Source organism: Vicia villosa, linkage group LG6 (assembly GCF_029867415.1).
Source record: "Vicia villosa cultivar HV-30 ecotype Madison, WI linkage group LG6, Vvil1.0, whole genome shotgun sequence".
Taxonomy (NCBI): Eukaryota; Viridiplantae; Streptophyta; class Magnoliopsida; order Fabales; family Fabaceae; genus Vicia; species Vicia villosa.
In genome coordinates this window covers 103558021-103573741 of record NC_081185.1, presented here as the reverse complement: position 1 = coordinate 103573741, position 15721 = coordinate 103558021, and the positions used below count along the sequence as shown (strand labels likewise).

The following is a 15721-nucleotide window of genomic DNA, read 5'->3' as shown; positions in this document are numbered from 1 at the left end:
CTCCGATGCTAAAGAAGAATGGAAATGTTATCTCAATGACTCGGGATATATATCTCAGGAAGAACCATATGCACCGTTCCATCCTCCGTCAGAGAAATCCAAAGGCAATGAAACTGAGCCTGTTCCTGCAGAGGTCTGGGATACCTTGGGGCAACCAAGTGGCAAATATGATTATATGGTGAAATATACTGCACCTGAAAGTTCAAAGATTGCGATTGAAGATATCCAACCAACTGGATTGGGAGATTCCTTTAAATATAATAGTCAACCAGAAAAGGCTTATCAGCCCTGTCAATTTTCTCAGCAGCCTGAAATTACTGAAGATTTAGGCTTCAATGCATCTACCAAGATTAACAATCCTAAAGATGGTTATTATCACATAAATGCCATTTTTGAAGATGAAGGGGAAGATGGTCCCGCAACTGACTCGGAAAGTGTCGCTGACAATGAGTCTCTTCATCCTGAAGACTGGGAAATACATCCTGAAAATTCTGAAGATTGTGACTCATCTTATGCTCTTCAAGAAGTAGAAGAAGACCGTTTCAACTCTACAAAGAACAAGGTTGACAAACCAGGACCTTTAAATCCTGCTCGACCAGCGGTCAATGTCAATACTGGAGATAATTCTGAGGAGAATTTTCCTGAATACATAATACACAGAGGAGTTCGTTGCTACTGGAAAGCTGTCGACGTTCCGAATGTTGTTCGCCGCTCAAAGTAATCACCTCGCTGTTATTTTGACCTCCTGCCTTGCCCAAAGCAGAGAGATGTTTTATAGGGCTTTGCTTTTAAATGTTCCGCCCAAATAACTTTGTGTATAGGGCTTTGTTTTAAAAGTTTCCCTCTTTGTCCTGCCCAAGACAAATGAGTTTGTGTTTAGGGCTTTGTTTCAAAAATGAATCATAAATAAAGTGTCATTTTGAATTCCCTACATTATATGTTTTATTTTTGCTTTTTCTGGAAATGGTAATCCTAAAAAACCAAAATAAAAAAAATAAAAAAAAAACTTTTTCAAAAAAAAATCTGCATACACTCTTGCATTCATAAATTTTCTGAAATAAAAATCATATGTGCAGATTTACTATTGATAAACCCATTGAATGCAATAACCCTATGCCCTCTCCCAACTTTGAGTTTCCTGTGTTCGAAGCCGAAGAAGAGGAAGAAGAGGAGATCCCGGACGAGATCTCTCGATTACTTAAGCACGAGGAAAGAGCCATTCTGCCTCATAAAGAGCCTTTAGAAAGGATCAACTTGGGTTCCGAAGAAGACAAAAAAGAAGTGACCATTGGATCGCTACTTGATGCTGATATCAAGAGTAAGTTGACAGACCTTCTCAAAGAATATGTTGACGTGTTTGCCTGGTCCTACCAAGACATGCCTAGGTTGGATACCAATATTGTTCAGCATTACTTGCCATTGAAGCCATAATGTCCGCCAGTTAAGCAGAAATTGCGAAGGACTCACCCTGATATGGCTAACAAGATCAAAACAGAAGTTCAAAAACAGCTCGACGCAGGTTTTCTAGTCACCTCTGAGTATCCACAATGGTTGGCCAACATAGTGCCAGTTCCGAAGAAAGATGGCAAAGTCAGAATGTGTGTTGATTACCGTGACTTGAACAAGGCCAGTCCAAAAGATGACTTTCCATTACCGCATATCGACATGCTGGTTGATAACACCGCTAAGTTCAACGTCTTTTCCTTCATGGACGGGTTCTCCGGTTATAATCAGATCAAGATGGCTCCTGAAGACATGGAGAAGACATCTTTCATCACTCCATGGGGTACCTTTTGCTACAAAGTGATGCCGTTTGGATTAAAGAATGCAGGCGCAACTTACCAAAGGGCAATGACTACTCTCTTTCATGACATGATGCATAGAGAAATTGAAGTTTATGTGGACGACATGATAGCCAAGTCCAGCACAGAAGAAGAACATATTGAATACCTTTTGAAGTTGTTTCAACGACTAAGGAAATATCAGTTTCGCTTGAATCTTAACAAATGTACTTTTGGGGTTAGATCTGGAAAACTCTTGGGTTTCATTGTCAGCCAAAGAGGTATTGAAGTAGATCCCGACAAAGTCAGAGCTATTCAAGAGATGCCCGCACCAAAAACTGAAAAGCAAGTAAGAGGATTTCTCGGACGATTAAACTATATCTCCAGATTTATCTCTCAAATGACTGCTACTTGTGGGCCAATTTTCAAGCTTCTCCGCAAAGATCAAGGGGTTGTATGGACTGAAGATTGCCAGAAAGCGTTCGACAGTATCAAGGAATACCTGATAGAACCACCGATATTGATTCCTCCAGTTGAAGGAAGACCGCTAATCATGTATCTTACTGTGTTGGAAGAATCCATGGGTTGTATGCTTGGACAACAAGATGAAACCGGTAAGAAGGAGCATGCCATCTATTACTTGAGTAAGAAATTCACAGACTGTGAGTCTCGTTACTCCATGCTTGAAAAAACATGTTGTGCTTTGGCTTGGGCTTCAAAACGTCTCCGCCAATACATGATCAACAATACTACTTGGTTAATCTCCAAAATGGATCCGATCAAGTATGTCTTTGAAAAGCCTGCCTTAACAGGAAGGATTGCCCGATGGCAAATGCTGTTATCTGAGTATGACATTGAATACCGTGCTCAAAAAGCGGTCAAAGGAAGCATTCTCGCCGATCATTTGGCGCATCAACCAATCAATGAATATCAATCTCTCAAGTTTGACATTCCTGACGAAGATGTCTTGTACTTGAAGATGAAAGATTGTGACTAACCTTTACCTGAAGAAGGTCCTGATCCTGGATCAAGATGGGGCCTAATTTTTGATGGAGCAGTAAACGCTTTTGGCAATGGAATTGGGGCAATCATCATCACTCCCAAGGGTACTCATATCCCATTCTCTTCCAGACTGCTATTTGATTGTACCAACAACATCGCAGAATATGAAGCTTGTATCATGGGTCTCGAAGAAGCCATTGACTTAAGGATCAAGATCCTCGACATATATGGAGATTCAGCCCTCGTGATCAACCAAATCAAAGACAAATGGGAAACTTACCACCCTGGCTTGATTCCTTACAGAGATTATGCAAGACGTCTGTTGACTTTCTTCAACAAGGTTGAATTACATCATATACCTCGAGACCATAATCGAATGGCCGACGCCTTGGCTACTCTATCTTCCATGTTCAAAGTCAGTCATTGGAACGATATGCCTAAAGTCAGAATTACGCGCCTTGAAAGGCCTGCCTATGTGTTTGCAACTGAAGCAGTCATCGATGATAAACCGTGTTTCCACGACATCAAGCGCTTCCTTCAAACTCAAGAGTACCCGCTTGGGGCATCAAACAAAAATAAGAAAACTCTAAGGAGACTTTCTGGGAGTTTCTTCCTTAATGAAGATGTGCTATACAAAAGAAACTTCGACATGGTTTTGCTCAGATGCGTGGATAGACACGAAGCAGACATGTTAATGCATGAAGTGCATGAAGGGTCCTTTGGAACTCATTCAAATGGGCATGCAATGTCCAAAAAGATCTTAAGAGCATGATACTATTGGTTGACAATGGAATCTGACTGTTATAAACACGTGAAGAGATGTCACAAGTGCCAGATCTACGCAGATAAGATCCATGTGCCACCGACTCTACTCAACGTTCTCTCATCTCCGTGGCCTTTCTCCATGTGGGGTATCGACATGATTGGAATGATCGAACCGAAAGCTTCAAACGGTCATCGTTTCATCTTGGTAGCTATTGATTACTTCACCAAATGGGTCGAAGCAGCATCTTACGCCAATGTTACAAGACAAGTGGTTGTGAGGTTTATCAAGAATAACATCATTTGTCGATATGGTGTTCCCAGCAAGATCATTACTGACAATGGTTCAAACTTGAACAACAAAATGATGAAAGAATTATGTGAGGAATTCAAGATTGAGCATCATAACTCTTCTCCTTACAGACCAAAAATGAATGGCGCCGTCGAAGCCGCCAACAAGAACATTAAGAAGATCGTCCAGAAAATGGTCGTCACTTACAAAGACTGGCACGAAATGCTGCCATTTGCTTTACATGGGTACCGTACTTCAGTGCGTACTTCAACAGGGGCAACTCCCTTTTCTCTAGTATACGGCATGGAAGCTGTGCTCCCCGTAGAAGTTGAAATCCCATCAATGAGGGTCCTCATGGAGACTAAGTTATCAGAGGCTGAATGGTGTCAAAGAAGATACGATCAGTTGAACTTAATCGAAGAAAAACGTATGACCGCTCCATGCCATGGACAGTTATACCAAGCAAGGATGAAACAAGCTTTCAACAAAAAGGTTCGACCTCGTGAATTTCAAGAAGGCGACCTCGTGCTTAAAAAGATCTTGTCTTTTCAACCAGATTCTAGGGGCAAATGGTCTCCTAATTACGAAGGCCCGTATGTTGTCAAAAGAACATTTTCTGGCGGCGCCATGACTCTTGCAACCATGGATGGTGATGAACTCCCACATCCTGTGAATGCTGATGCAGTCAAGAAATACTTTGTCTAAAAAAAAAAAAGAACAGCTCGCTAAGTTGAAAACCCGCAAAGGGCGACTTAGGCAAAAATGAGCGTCTCGGTGGACTGAAAACCTGAAAGGGCGGTCCAGGCAAAAATTAGAGACAATAAACAGAAAAAATTCATCCTGGTAGATTGAAAACCTGAAAGGGCAATCTAGGCAAAAATTAAGGATTTATGACAAAGTAACTCCATCAGTCCATACTTCGTCACCTGAAGAGTCTTTTCCATCGAAGGATCTTCAATCAAATCATTGCTAATCTGAAGCGACAAGCACAGTTGGAACTCAAAGTTGTTAGGGGGAATATTGGTTATTGCTTTCAATGTAGCCTTTTCCGCATAATTACCATCTCTAACTTTTGTAAATACTCTGTGGAATCACGCCTTTAGCTGATTACCATCCTATTAAATAAATTTGAGCCTTGTGCCCATTTGCTTGCAATCTCTAATTTCTTTTAGCTTTCAAAATGACGCTTTAATTGTGTTATTCACTTTTGAAAAAAAAAAGAGAAAAAAAGTTTTAAATGAATTTACTTCACTTTTTCAAAATAAAAGCGAAATTTTCCTTTGAGTTGTGAACAACAGAAGGAACATCAACAGTTATCTCCATAGGATGAATCAAAGATTATGATAGGAAAAGCTCTTCTTTCCCCAGTGAAGAAGGTCTTTTATACCCAGTAACGAACATTTTCCATCTCCAGTGAAGAGGTTCTTCCATCTCAATAAGAAAAGATGCTCATCTTCCCCAGAGAAGTTTGAAGCACGCAACACCATTCATCACTCGTGTTACCTACACCGTGTTGAAGAACATTTGCCAAGTATCTGGTTGCATTGCGACGTCGGTCCTTCTCCAGTATACACTTCTTTGTCTGTCAGTATCGTCAGCATGCATGCTACATTCATGACATTCATCATTCATACATATTTGCATCATTTACGCATTCTTGCATTTTTCAATGTTTGCTTTAAAAACACTTGTTTAGGATATATTTATCCCACAAAAAGAAAAAAAAAAGAAAAAAAGCAAAAAAAAAAAAAGAAGAAAAAAAAAAGAAAAAGAAGAAAAGAAGCAGATATGGGCGTGTCATCTCTCCAGTAGGTTGTTACCCATAAGCAGAAATAACATCCTTTCTTTCTCCAGTTCCCCACTGAGATCATTCCTCGTGGAAGAAGGTTGCTTCAGTTTCTCCTTTCAAAACAAAGGAGGAAATCCCCAGTTGAGTTCATTCCTCATGGGAACAAAGTCTTGTTTGACTGTCTCTTTCCAATTCATTCTTGGATAGAACCCTGTCTTTACCAGAAATTCAAATTCCGATTCCTCAAATAGAGTCGAGAAAAGTTGAGCCATAAACAATAGCCTCATCATATGAGCAGTTTATGTTTCTTTCAAAAGATTTTTCCTCCCAAGGAAATCAATCATGAAGACCATTTGACAATCAGGGCCTTATTACTGTTCACAAAGCTGAATAACCAGTAATTTCCCTAGCAAAGTCTCCAGGATCATTTTATCACTCGGCTGATAATTGATCATGTCTTCAAAACCACTATCACGAGGCTGGTAGTCGGTAACCTTTTGTTCTGGTTGTATTATTTAACATGTCTATCACCATGCTGATAGTCGGTAATATTAACCAAACCTTTGAAACTCTTTTTACCTTGTCAAGTCTATCACAATGCTGATAGTCGGTAATACAGTTTCATACCTTTCACCTTCGCAATATTAAACAAGTCTATCCCCATCCTGATAGTCGATAATGTCGATAGGTAAGCTTTTCTTACAAAGCTATCATTCCCCGGTAAAGCATACACTTGCTTTCCCGAAAAGAAAAAATGGATTCTCTTCCTAAAACGGATTGAGACATCCTTCCCGATCTCTTGTCCCCAGTGGAGTCAGTTTTGATATCCCTCGGTAAAGATATCCTTGCATCATTCGCAATTTTGGTATCTTAGGTCCAAAATTTGCGTCTTCTGATATTTAAGTCTCTTCCACCCTATCAAAACGAAGATTTTCAATCTTCATGTCTCAGGTTGAAGAAACTTAAATAGGGGCATCTGTCATACCCCAATTTTTGACCTAAGATACCACCTCATATCATATGCATCATTTGCATCTCTAACAAATTGCATAGTTTGTGTTTGCTACTTGTGACTCAGCAGGAATTGATCAGGAAATCACTCATCAGTACAAGTAACAATCAATTAGGGTTTTGTTCTCCCTTCATCTCAAATGAATCATCTTCATCAACAATCAACATCTGGTCCTCAGAGATTCATTTCAACAAGCTCAAAGGCTCTGAACCAACCAGATTAGGGTTTTGACTAAAGATAGCATACTCCTGACTTTTGCTCAGGATTTGACCTAATGACTTGGGACATGAACTCAAGACCCCAAGTACATCATTTTGACCTAATCTATTGACTCAAGACATCCCCTACACAAGGATTGATCAACAGTGAAATTTCAAATCATCAGATTAGGGTTTTGAACTATCAGGGACTGAAATCAGGGATCACATTTGGGAAACCCTAAAAATCCCCAGGAAGTCAATCAAAGGTTTCATTCATCCTCAAATAATCCCTATGACAACATCCAATGGAAATTGCATCTCAATTCAAGATCCACAGTCATCAATTTCATCAGGTCGACAATTAGGGTTTTTGGCCTAATTCACTGAACAACTGACTTTTTAATCAGGACATGGTGCCACAACTCAAACCATGGCTCAATATCCTCTAATGCCTCAATATGATCCATTCATACCATTCATTTGGTGAGGATAGCCTGTTTCATTTGAAATCTCCAGAAACGCGATTCGTCTGAAAAAGTCAACTGTACAAGATCACCATTGACTTTTGGGGAATTTTGGTCAACCATGACTTTTGAAGTTTTGAATCATCAATATATGATATATGAAGTCATTTGATCAAGAAAAATCAAGAAAATCAATCAAGAATCAAAAAGTCAAAAGTTTGACTTTCCATACTTAGAAAAATTCTAAGTGTTTTTTAATGGTTTTTTCCAAACTTTGAAAGGGAATTTCTCAAAATTTCACCTACAAACTGAAAAAAACTTCCAACATGAAAGTTGTAGATTTTGATCCAATGAACAACTTTGTCACATATAATTTTTTTCCAAAAGATCAACCATTTAAGAGATATGGAGCTTCAAAGTTGGTATCTTTTGAAAATTTCACTTAAAACCTCATTTTCTTCAAAGTTCATGGATCTTTTTCACCCATTTCCTTAAAGGTCTTGAAGGAACTTTCAACTAGGTTTTTGAAGTGTGCAACATGAGCTTTCCAAAATGTCCAAGAGAATGAAAAAATATGGAGTGTAGCTATGGTTTTGAAATTTGACATTAGTGACCATTATGCTTGAATTTTCACCATTTTTTTCACTAAGTTATGAACACTATGTGACCAATAATGCAAGAAATGACCAAATAGAATGATGACAGCAAGATTCTTATCTCTAAAGATCAGATTGGAGATAATATATTAGCACTTGAGTTCTTTAACCATGGTTTAGGTTTTTAACCTAAAGCATTAAATGAAAAGATTCTATCTTACCTCTTAAGCCAAGTTGCAAACCATCCAAGCCATTCCTTGCTCTCACCATATCAGAATGTTTGCCTATAAATAGAGGTTTCTATTTCACTTAAAATTCACACCAAAACCTCCCAAAAGAATGGTTTTTCTTTCTTTCTTAAGTGTTAAGTTTCATAAGTTCCAAAAGAGGTAAAATTGCAAAATTCCAAACCTTGCAAGTTCTAACCAAACTCTTGGTTCTAACACTTCCTAAACATCATATGAAAGTTGTGTGAACCATTCACACCTATCAAAAACACCCAAAACACATAATCACTCTTCAACCTCCATTTAAGCACAAAGTGAGCCAAAACTTGCCAAAACAAAATCCACTCGTGCATCCATCAAATTTCCACTTCCAACACCTCATATACATCATATAGATATCATCTAAATCATAAAAACACTTCTGGTATCGTGCCATTCAAGTTTCCTCATTCAAAAACCAGACAATTGCAAGTTGGTTTGTGTGGAACAATTCAGGAGTTTTCAAAGCAAGTTAGGGGTTGGAATACACTCAAGGACACTCAAGGAAGCTCATAGGATCATCAAATCGCATTTGGAAACACTCCAAGCAAGAATTCAATTTCCAGTTTTATGAACTTTTAAGAGGTAAGACTTGAAACTCAAACTCTTATAATCATGCATCATAAATGAAAAGTTGGTTTGCTATCATGTTTCTGCACATATGAGAATCATTAACCCTCAATCAATTGGTTGATTTGATGCACATACACGATTTCACATTGATTTGTTAGAATTAGGGTTCTTCGTGTTCATCCAGAAATTGATGATCTTACACTAAAAATAAATGAATTTTGTGGATACCACCATGTTCCTGGGATCAAGACGAACAATTTTCATGTTCACAACTTTCAAAAACATTGAGAAATGAGAAAGTTACGAATCAGAGGAGATTAAGGTTGAAGGTGGTGTTCTTGGCGCCATTTTCGTTTTTAAATTTTTATTTCGTACAAAACTAATTGAAGGCATTTGCATTACAAGCCACGCGCGTGGCTCAGTTGGTAAAGCTTTTGGACTTGAAACCAAAAGGGCGTGGGTTCAAGCCTTGGCTGGCCCATCCCTTATCTTTTTATCACTTGTTTTGTTTGGTTTTTTACACAACTTCAACTAATTAATTAACTAACCAAATCAATTCATTTTTGCTTCATGTTTTGCACACTTTTTATTTAACACATATATTTTATGAATATCAAAAAAAATCACAAAAATATATTTATTTAATAAATTTTTAATTGAGTTTAAAATGACATATTTTAAGTGTTTTTAATACTTTTAAATATTGTTTTTCACTTGATTTTTCAAACTTAACCACTTGTAAATATTTTTTGAGGAAACCCTAATCATCTAAGTGTTAATTAAGTATAATCTTTTTGTTTATCTTGATTAATTTGATTTCTTTCAAAATTTCAAACCGTTTTAAGACAAACGATCACAATTCTTTTTAAAACGATAAATCATTTCTTTTTTCAAAGGAAACTATTGATTAAATCTTTTTTGATCAATTGATTTTCAAAACGATGTGGGGCCTCTCGAATATTAGAGAGTATAAGACCCACTCCTTTTTCTTTTTATACAGTCTTTTTGTTCAAAACAAATAAACTTCTTTCAAAACAAATTTTCAAACAGTTTTTTCAAACGACAAACTTCAAAAAAAACAATCAACCATGTTTTATAAAATAAAACCTGGGCCTCCACATAGGTATAAGTCCCATTCCCGTACATGAAATTAGGTATTTCATTGTACACCTTTTTGTACATACCTCGATCAATTTGAATTTTAACTTTGAATAACTAATCAAAAATGAAGGTTTTCTTTAAAATCTTCCCAAAAATATACCATGGGCCTCCATGTAGGTATAAGTCCCAAGCCCCTTTGTAAATACTTGATTACATAGCTTTGAATAAACTCAATGGGCCTCTCCCCGAGTATGAGTCCCGAGCCCCGTGTATACAAATGGAGCATGCTTACAGGTATATTTCCTTCATAAACTCCATTATATACACACACTTTGTCATATATAACTGTTCATATAACTGTTCATATAACTGTTCATATTTGTTCATGTACTTGTTCATATTTGTTCGTACTTGTCCATATTTGTGATTGTGTTATATAAACTTGTTCAACTTAGTACAACACTAGGTTCCCCATAGCCTCCTATTGGGCTTCGTGCAAAGAATCTCCCTAGTTTAGGTTAGGACATAGAGTATGGTTTCCCGGTGAAATCGCTCTAAGAGCTCAAACCAACTATACCATGCCTCCTCTTGGGCTTCGTACAAACGACTTGTCCCTCCCATAGCCTCCTCTTGGGCTTACAATGCAAGGACCCTCGGATAGCCTCCTCTTGGGCTTCGTACAAGGACCCACGGGCTTCTTATAAGCATCCCCAATATCCAAATTAAATACCCTAGGAGATTAGACATTTATCATCTCTATGATAGGAGTATATCTTCTATATCATCACAAACAATCAATCAATCAAACTTTTTTGCCACAAGGCTGGCTAATCAATCAAACTTCTTTTTGCCACAAGGCTGGCTAATCAATCAAACCGTTTTGCCACCATACTGGCTGATTAATCAAAGTTTTTGTCACAAGGCTGACTTCATTGAAACTTTTGCCATAAGGCTGGCTGATTAATCAAAACTTTTTGTCACAAGGCTGACTTCATTGAAAGTTTTTGCCACAAGGCTGGTCAAACAAAAAACATCTTTATCATTCTAAGCGCCATAAGTGGCATGGCCCAGGGCTTATACTGAAAAGATTTTCAAACAAAAAATCAAACAGATGTATGTGATGATATAGATTAGATACATCGAACATTGAGATGACATTTGTCTCTTTTCCTTTGCTTCCACTAGCATAAGTGGGAACTACGATTGCTCTGACTTTCTCAACATCCCTTTGAGAATACGTAGGCACAAGGTCGTATCCTTGGCGAGCAAAACAAAACAAAAAAACCATTCAAACCTTAGCACCCGTAGACCCCGAGCTACAAATGCTCTGATTCCCTCTAAGGGATATGTTTGCAGAGGATCGCGATGATCTTTGCGAGCATAATCAAACAAACACCATAGGTCCCACCTATTTCACAAGAACCTCTCAATAACATGGAATGAAAAACATAGCAAAGAAACCTATAGAGTACTATAGATACGTTGGGTGCTAATACCTTCCCTTCGTATAACCAACCCTCTTACCAAAAGATCTCTCCCCCACTTTTTAGGTTATTGCAGCTTTTTTCCTTTTCCTACTTTGGAAACAATAAAAAGTTTGGTCGGTACAAAAGAAAAATCATTTTTTGAGCACTCGAGCCCAAAGAAGGCATCAGGTGTCTCATCCCGAAAAAAGGATATGATTTTTCCCCGCGACAATTAGTCATTAGATGACCTGGACTGCCAGCTTTGTTCCGAAAAATTCAGTACCGGACGGTTCAGAAACCGCGACGTTAGCCTTATAGAGAGAAATACAATCAGCATAAGAGGAAGAGGATTTAAAACAAACATGCTTTCTTTTATTGGTTAAGTGTTACCTACCTAGGCTCCCAAGGAGCACCGAATTGTTTAACAAACAGTTTGTCATCTATAAACCTAATAACAGAGCAGCTGTCCCAACTGGGCTGCCATCTAACTCTTAAAGCCAGATCCAAGTCCAACATGGCATCAAGCTTTAAGGGAAAATCCAAAGGATCTGTAATACCAGCCTATAACAGAAAACGACCATGTTAAGGACAATACATTAAAACAGTAGGTTTAATCTATGATATAAAAAGTTGGATACGATGAAGAACATGTATCATTGTGTCGCGCATTTGAGCAGCTGAAATACCTAAGATTTGTTGGCATTCCCTGTCCCAAAAAATAAATCTGCAGGACGTGTCCAGATGGAATCCTTCAACTTCGATCTTATACCCGTTTTTTGATAACAAATACATGTCAAAAAACCATAAAATCAGCCAGAGCCTTTATAGTTCAAATAAAAACGTACTAAAACATCCATACTTATATATTTCAGTCCCAGTCAAATGGTGATTATCACATTCGTATGGAGTTTTATCACCGCGTGCAGCTTTGGTGCATGCATGGCAGCACCGGTAGTACCATCCATAGGAAGAAGCAATGAGTTTCCTTGTCTTTGCAACAGTAGCACAGAAAGTGTCCTCCAAGAACACATAAACATGATCGATAAAATATCACATGGTTCTCCCGTGTCCCAACTTTAATACTATCACATTCAGCAAATATACCTCGCGCAGTTGTTTAAGTTGACTCAGAGGCAGAGTAACAACCATATTAAGCAGTTTTTGAGTGTCACTCTGTCTACCATTCTCAGAATTCGAGCTGCGCGAGTATTGCTGAGAGTGTGAGTTGAGCTGGCTTGAAACGGTACGCAAATCCTCCTTTGAGAAACTGTATGAGGATATAAGATAAAACATATTAGCAACCATCCCAAATAATGAATGGAACACATAACTGACATGGAAGATACCCATTTACGAAGTCTTTAACAGAAGGCAAATCTGGATTGATCTGGAGTTTTGTAACATGGAATGTATTTGTAACGGATAGTGGGTATTGGCCTACATAAAAAATGAATGTGTTAAAATATTGGCAAAACATCACAGACTCTAAAATAAATAATACAACTAAACATCATACCCTGTTCCTTAACTTTTGCATAGCTAAGCAAAATCACAGTTGGTCCAGAGGTTGTTGGATTTTTCTCGTGAAACTTGAAAAACTGTTTGGCATAGTCCTCCCAGAGGGTGCAGTTCATTGTGTTGTTGCTGGGAAGATGACAATATAATGGTTAGAATACATGACTTAGATATGTATAAAACATCAGGAAATAACATAGACGACATACGTTGCATCCCTGAGTACAAAATTGACCTGCATTGTTTCCCCACCACTTTGAGTTTGTTGATATCCAATAGCATCGATCACGCCAATAACGTCTAAGAGAATAAGAAAAATGATAAACATAAGACAATGAACAACATTATAAAAGTAAAAGTATAAAAAACACGACATGTAACATTACCGATCAAGACATCCTTCTTAAACTTGCCGATCATAATATCAGGGAAACTGGTGAAGGCGCGTTGCATGGGGGGTATGTCGTGTTTGTTGACATCATTCACAGAAGTTCCTCCCGTGAACTTCACCAAGAACTTGTGAGTGCTTGGTTTAAAAACCAAGTTATTTGGCGGCACTGCAAAGTTGGAGACAGTGTATGTGTTGTCCACCTCAAACTTGTCATTGTAAGCGGCCATGCACGTATTTGGAACAACTACGTGAATGTCAGACCCCTGACAAATATAAAATAACCAACACATGTTAAACATTCATAACACATGTACTGATAAACATAAAAAACCCGATGAAGACGGTACATATGGATAACAAACTTTCTAACACATGAAACAACATATTAGGGCTCAATGTAAGAAAATGAAGGTGGGGTTAACAAAAAGAAATGAACAAACATCTTTATCCAACCACAAACAGATTTGAAACAAATAACACAAACAATACCATATGTAAAAACAGAAAATAAACATGCTAGATGGAAAGCTTTTTGAACCAAAAATGGAAACCGTCAACAGTAGCGATCAAAGCTAACCTCTTTGTCTTGAAAGATCATCTCATAGTGCTCCTTGTTGTTGGAGACTACCTTCCATTTATGGACAACTCTAACCGCCACCTTCCATAGTTCCTTGGAGTCGTTGATGTCCACAACTTTCTCCATCGGTCGAGCCATGCTGAACAGAAGCTTAAAATAAAAAAGGAAAATGGAAATATGAAGATGAATGGCAGTTTGGTGAGAAATGAGGAGGGAGGAAAGCGGAAGTAGAAGGTAATAGACAGACTAACATTGGAGAGGCATGGGAAAGAGTAGGCTGCAATGATAAGACAGGTTGAGTAAAGCAAACAGTAACTTTGGGTTTCCAAGAAAGATTAAAAACGAAACGGCTTTGCCTTGCAAGAAAGATGAGTTAGTGGAAGGTAGCATAGAAAGAGTAGACAGAGCAAGGATTGCAAAGACAACATCCACGTGGCGCAACATATAAGCAAAGGGGCATTCTGGTACTTTCCAGAACATCAAACTTTCTTATATTGTAGATGCCCATTCATATCACACAGATAAAAAAATACTATGTACTAGTATAATAAACAAAATTTACTTAAAAATGGATAGAATATGGTTTGAACCTAGTGCTTAAGTGAAAATACCAGCATTTTGTCTCTAAGCCAAAGAGTGTCAAACATTATAGTCTCCTTCATCTTTATGTATTTATGATAAACTATATTACATATTCAATATAACTTTTATATTTATATAAACAATCTACTATTCTACTATCTAACATTTACTAAGAGATTGATCAAACTCCCCAAATTGCCTTTCCTTAAAAATAAATTTACACTACAAGTTAGACATTTTGGTAAATAACTAAATAAGTCTTCACTTTTTCATCTGTTTTTGATTTCTTGCACCAAGTGTTTCACTTTCATTGGTCCATATCCACTTTCTACAACATAATACACTACTTCATTCTCTCTCTCTCTCTCTCTCTCTCTCTCTCTCTCTCTCTCTCTCTCTCTCTCTCTCTATATATATATATATATATATATATATATATATATACACTCTATCTTCAATACATAATTATTGCCATTCTAGATGCTTTTTGAGAAGAAATGATACTTTTACATTTCTATCTAAAGTTTTGGATTTGTATTTGTTAAATTTCATTTTTTCAACTCACATGTTCTTTTTTATATGGTTATTTAATATAGCTGAATTTGTATGATTATTACTTATTTATAATTAAGTCGTTCATTTTAAATTTACATGTTTCTAAATATATTTTATATACAATATTAAATAAATGGGAAAATACCCTTTTTCGTCCCTTAACTTTGCGTCGGGGTCCATTATGGTCCCTTAACTTTTAAAAAGTTCGAATCAATCCCTTAAGTCTTAAAAACGGAGCACGTTAGTCCTTTCCGTTAGAGCTGTTAGTCAAAGTCAAAATTAAGATACAGTTGGCATACATGTGGTGCTGATATGGATAAAACATTATATTTTTTTCAAAATAACAACCATAAAATTTACTCAAACTCAGAAATTGAACAAACCCAGAAATTACTCAATGGTAACAACTTCTACTCAAACCCAGAATCTGAATAAACCAAGAAACAACAAAAAAATTGAACAAACCTAGAAACAACAAAAAAATTACTAAAACCCAGAAATTACTCTATTGTAACAACTTTTACCCTCTCAATCTTTGATTTCCATCTTTGATCTCCAACCAAGGTGTGTTATTAAATTTTGATGATAGGGTTCACGATATTTGCATTTAGTTCACAATCTTCGGTAAAGAAATCAAAATGCACGATTACTGATATCGATGTTGATGATGAACAGGTACACCAATTGATGAATGAAAATAAACACTGAAAAACAACTTCCTTGTTCAATGTATTCTTCTTCCAATGGTTGTCTCCCTCATCACCACTGCCCACACTGCCCCTTCCGCCGTCACTGCC

At 37.3% G+C, this 15721-nt stretch overlaps 1 protein-coding gene across 1 annotated transcript; it reads right to left on the bottom strand.

Moving 5' to 3' along the window:
- Window positions 1–11694: 11694 nt before the first annotated feature.
- Window positions 11695–14126, bottom strand: LOC131614258 (replication protein A 70 kDa DNA-binding subunit B-like). The gene is made up of 9 exons (XM_058885871.1): window positions 13788–14126; window positions 13206–13473; window positions 13029–13119; window positions 12821–12948; window positions 12651–12741; window positions 12409–12571; window positions 12164–12321; window positions 11953–12010; window positions 11695–11865 (listed from the first exon to the last, which is right to left on the bottom strand). The coding sequence occupies exons 1-9, from the start codon at window positions 13923–13925 to the stop codon at window positions 11695–11697; spliced, it is 1266 nt and encodes a 421-aa protein (XP_058741854.1). The 5' UTR covers window positions 13926–14126.
- Between the last annotated feature and the right edge of the window lie 1595 nt (window positions 14127–15721).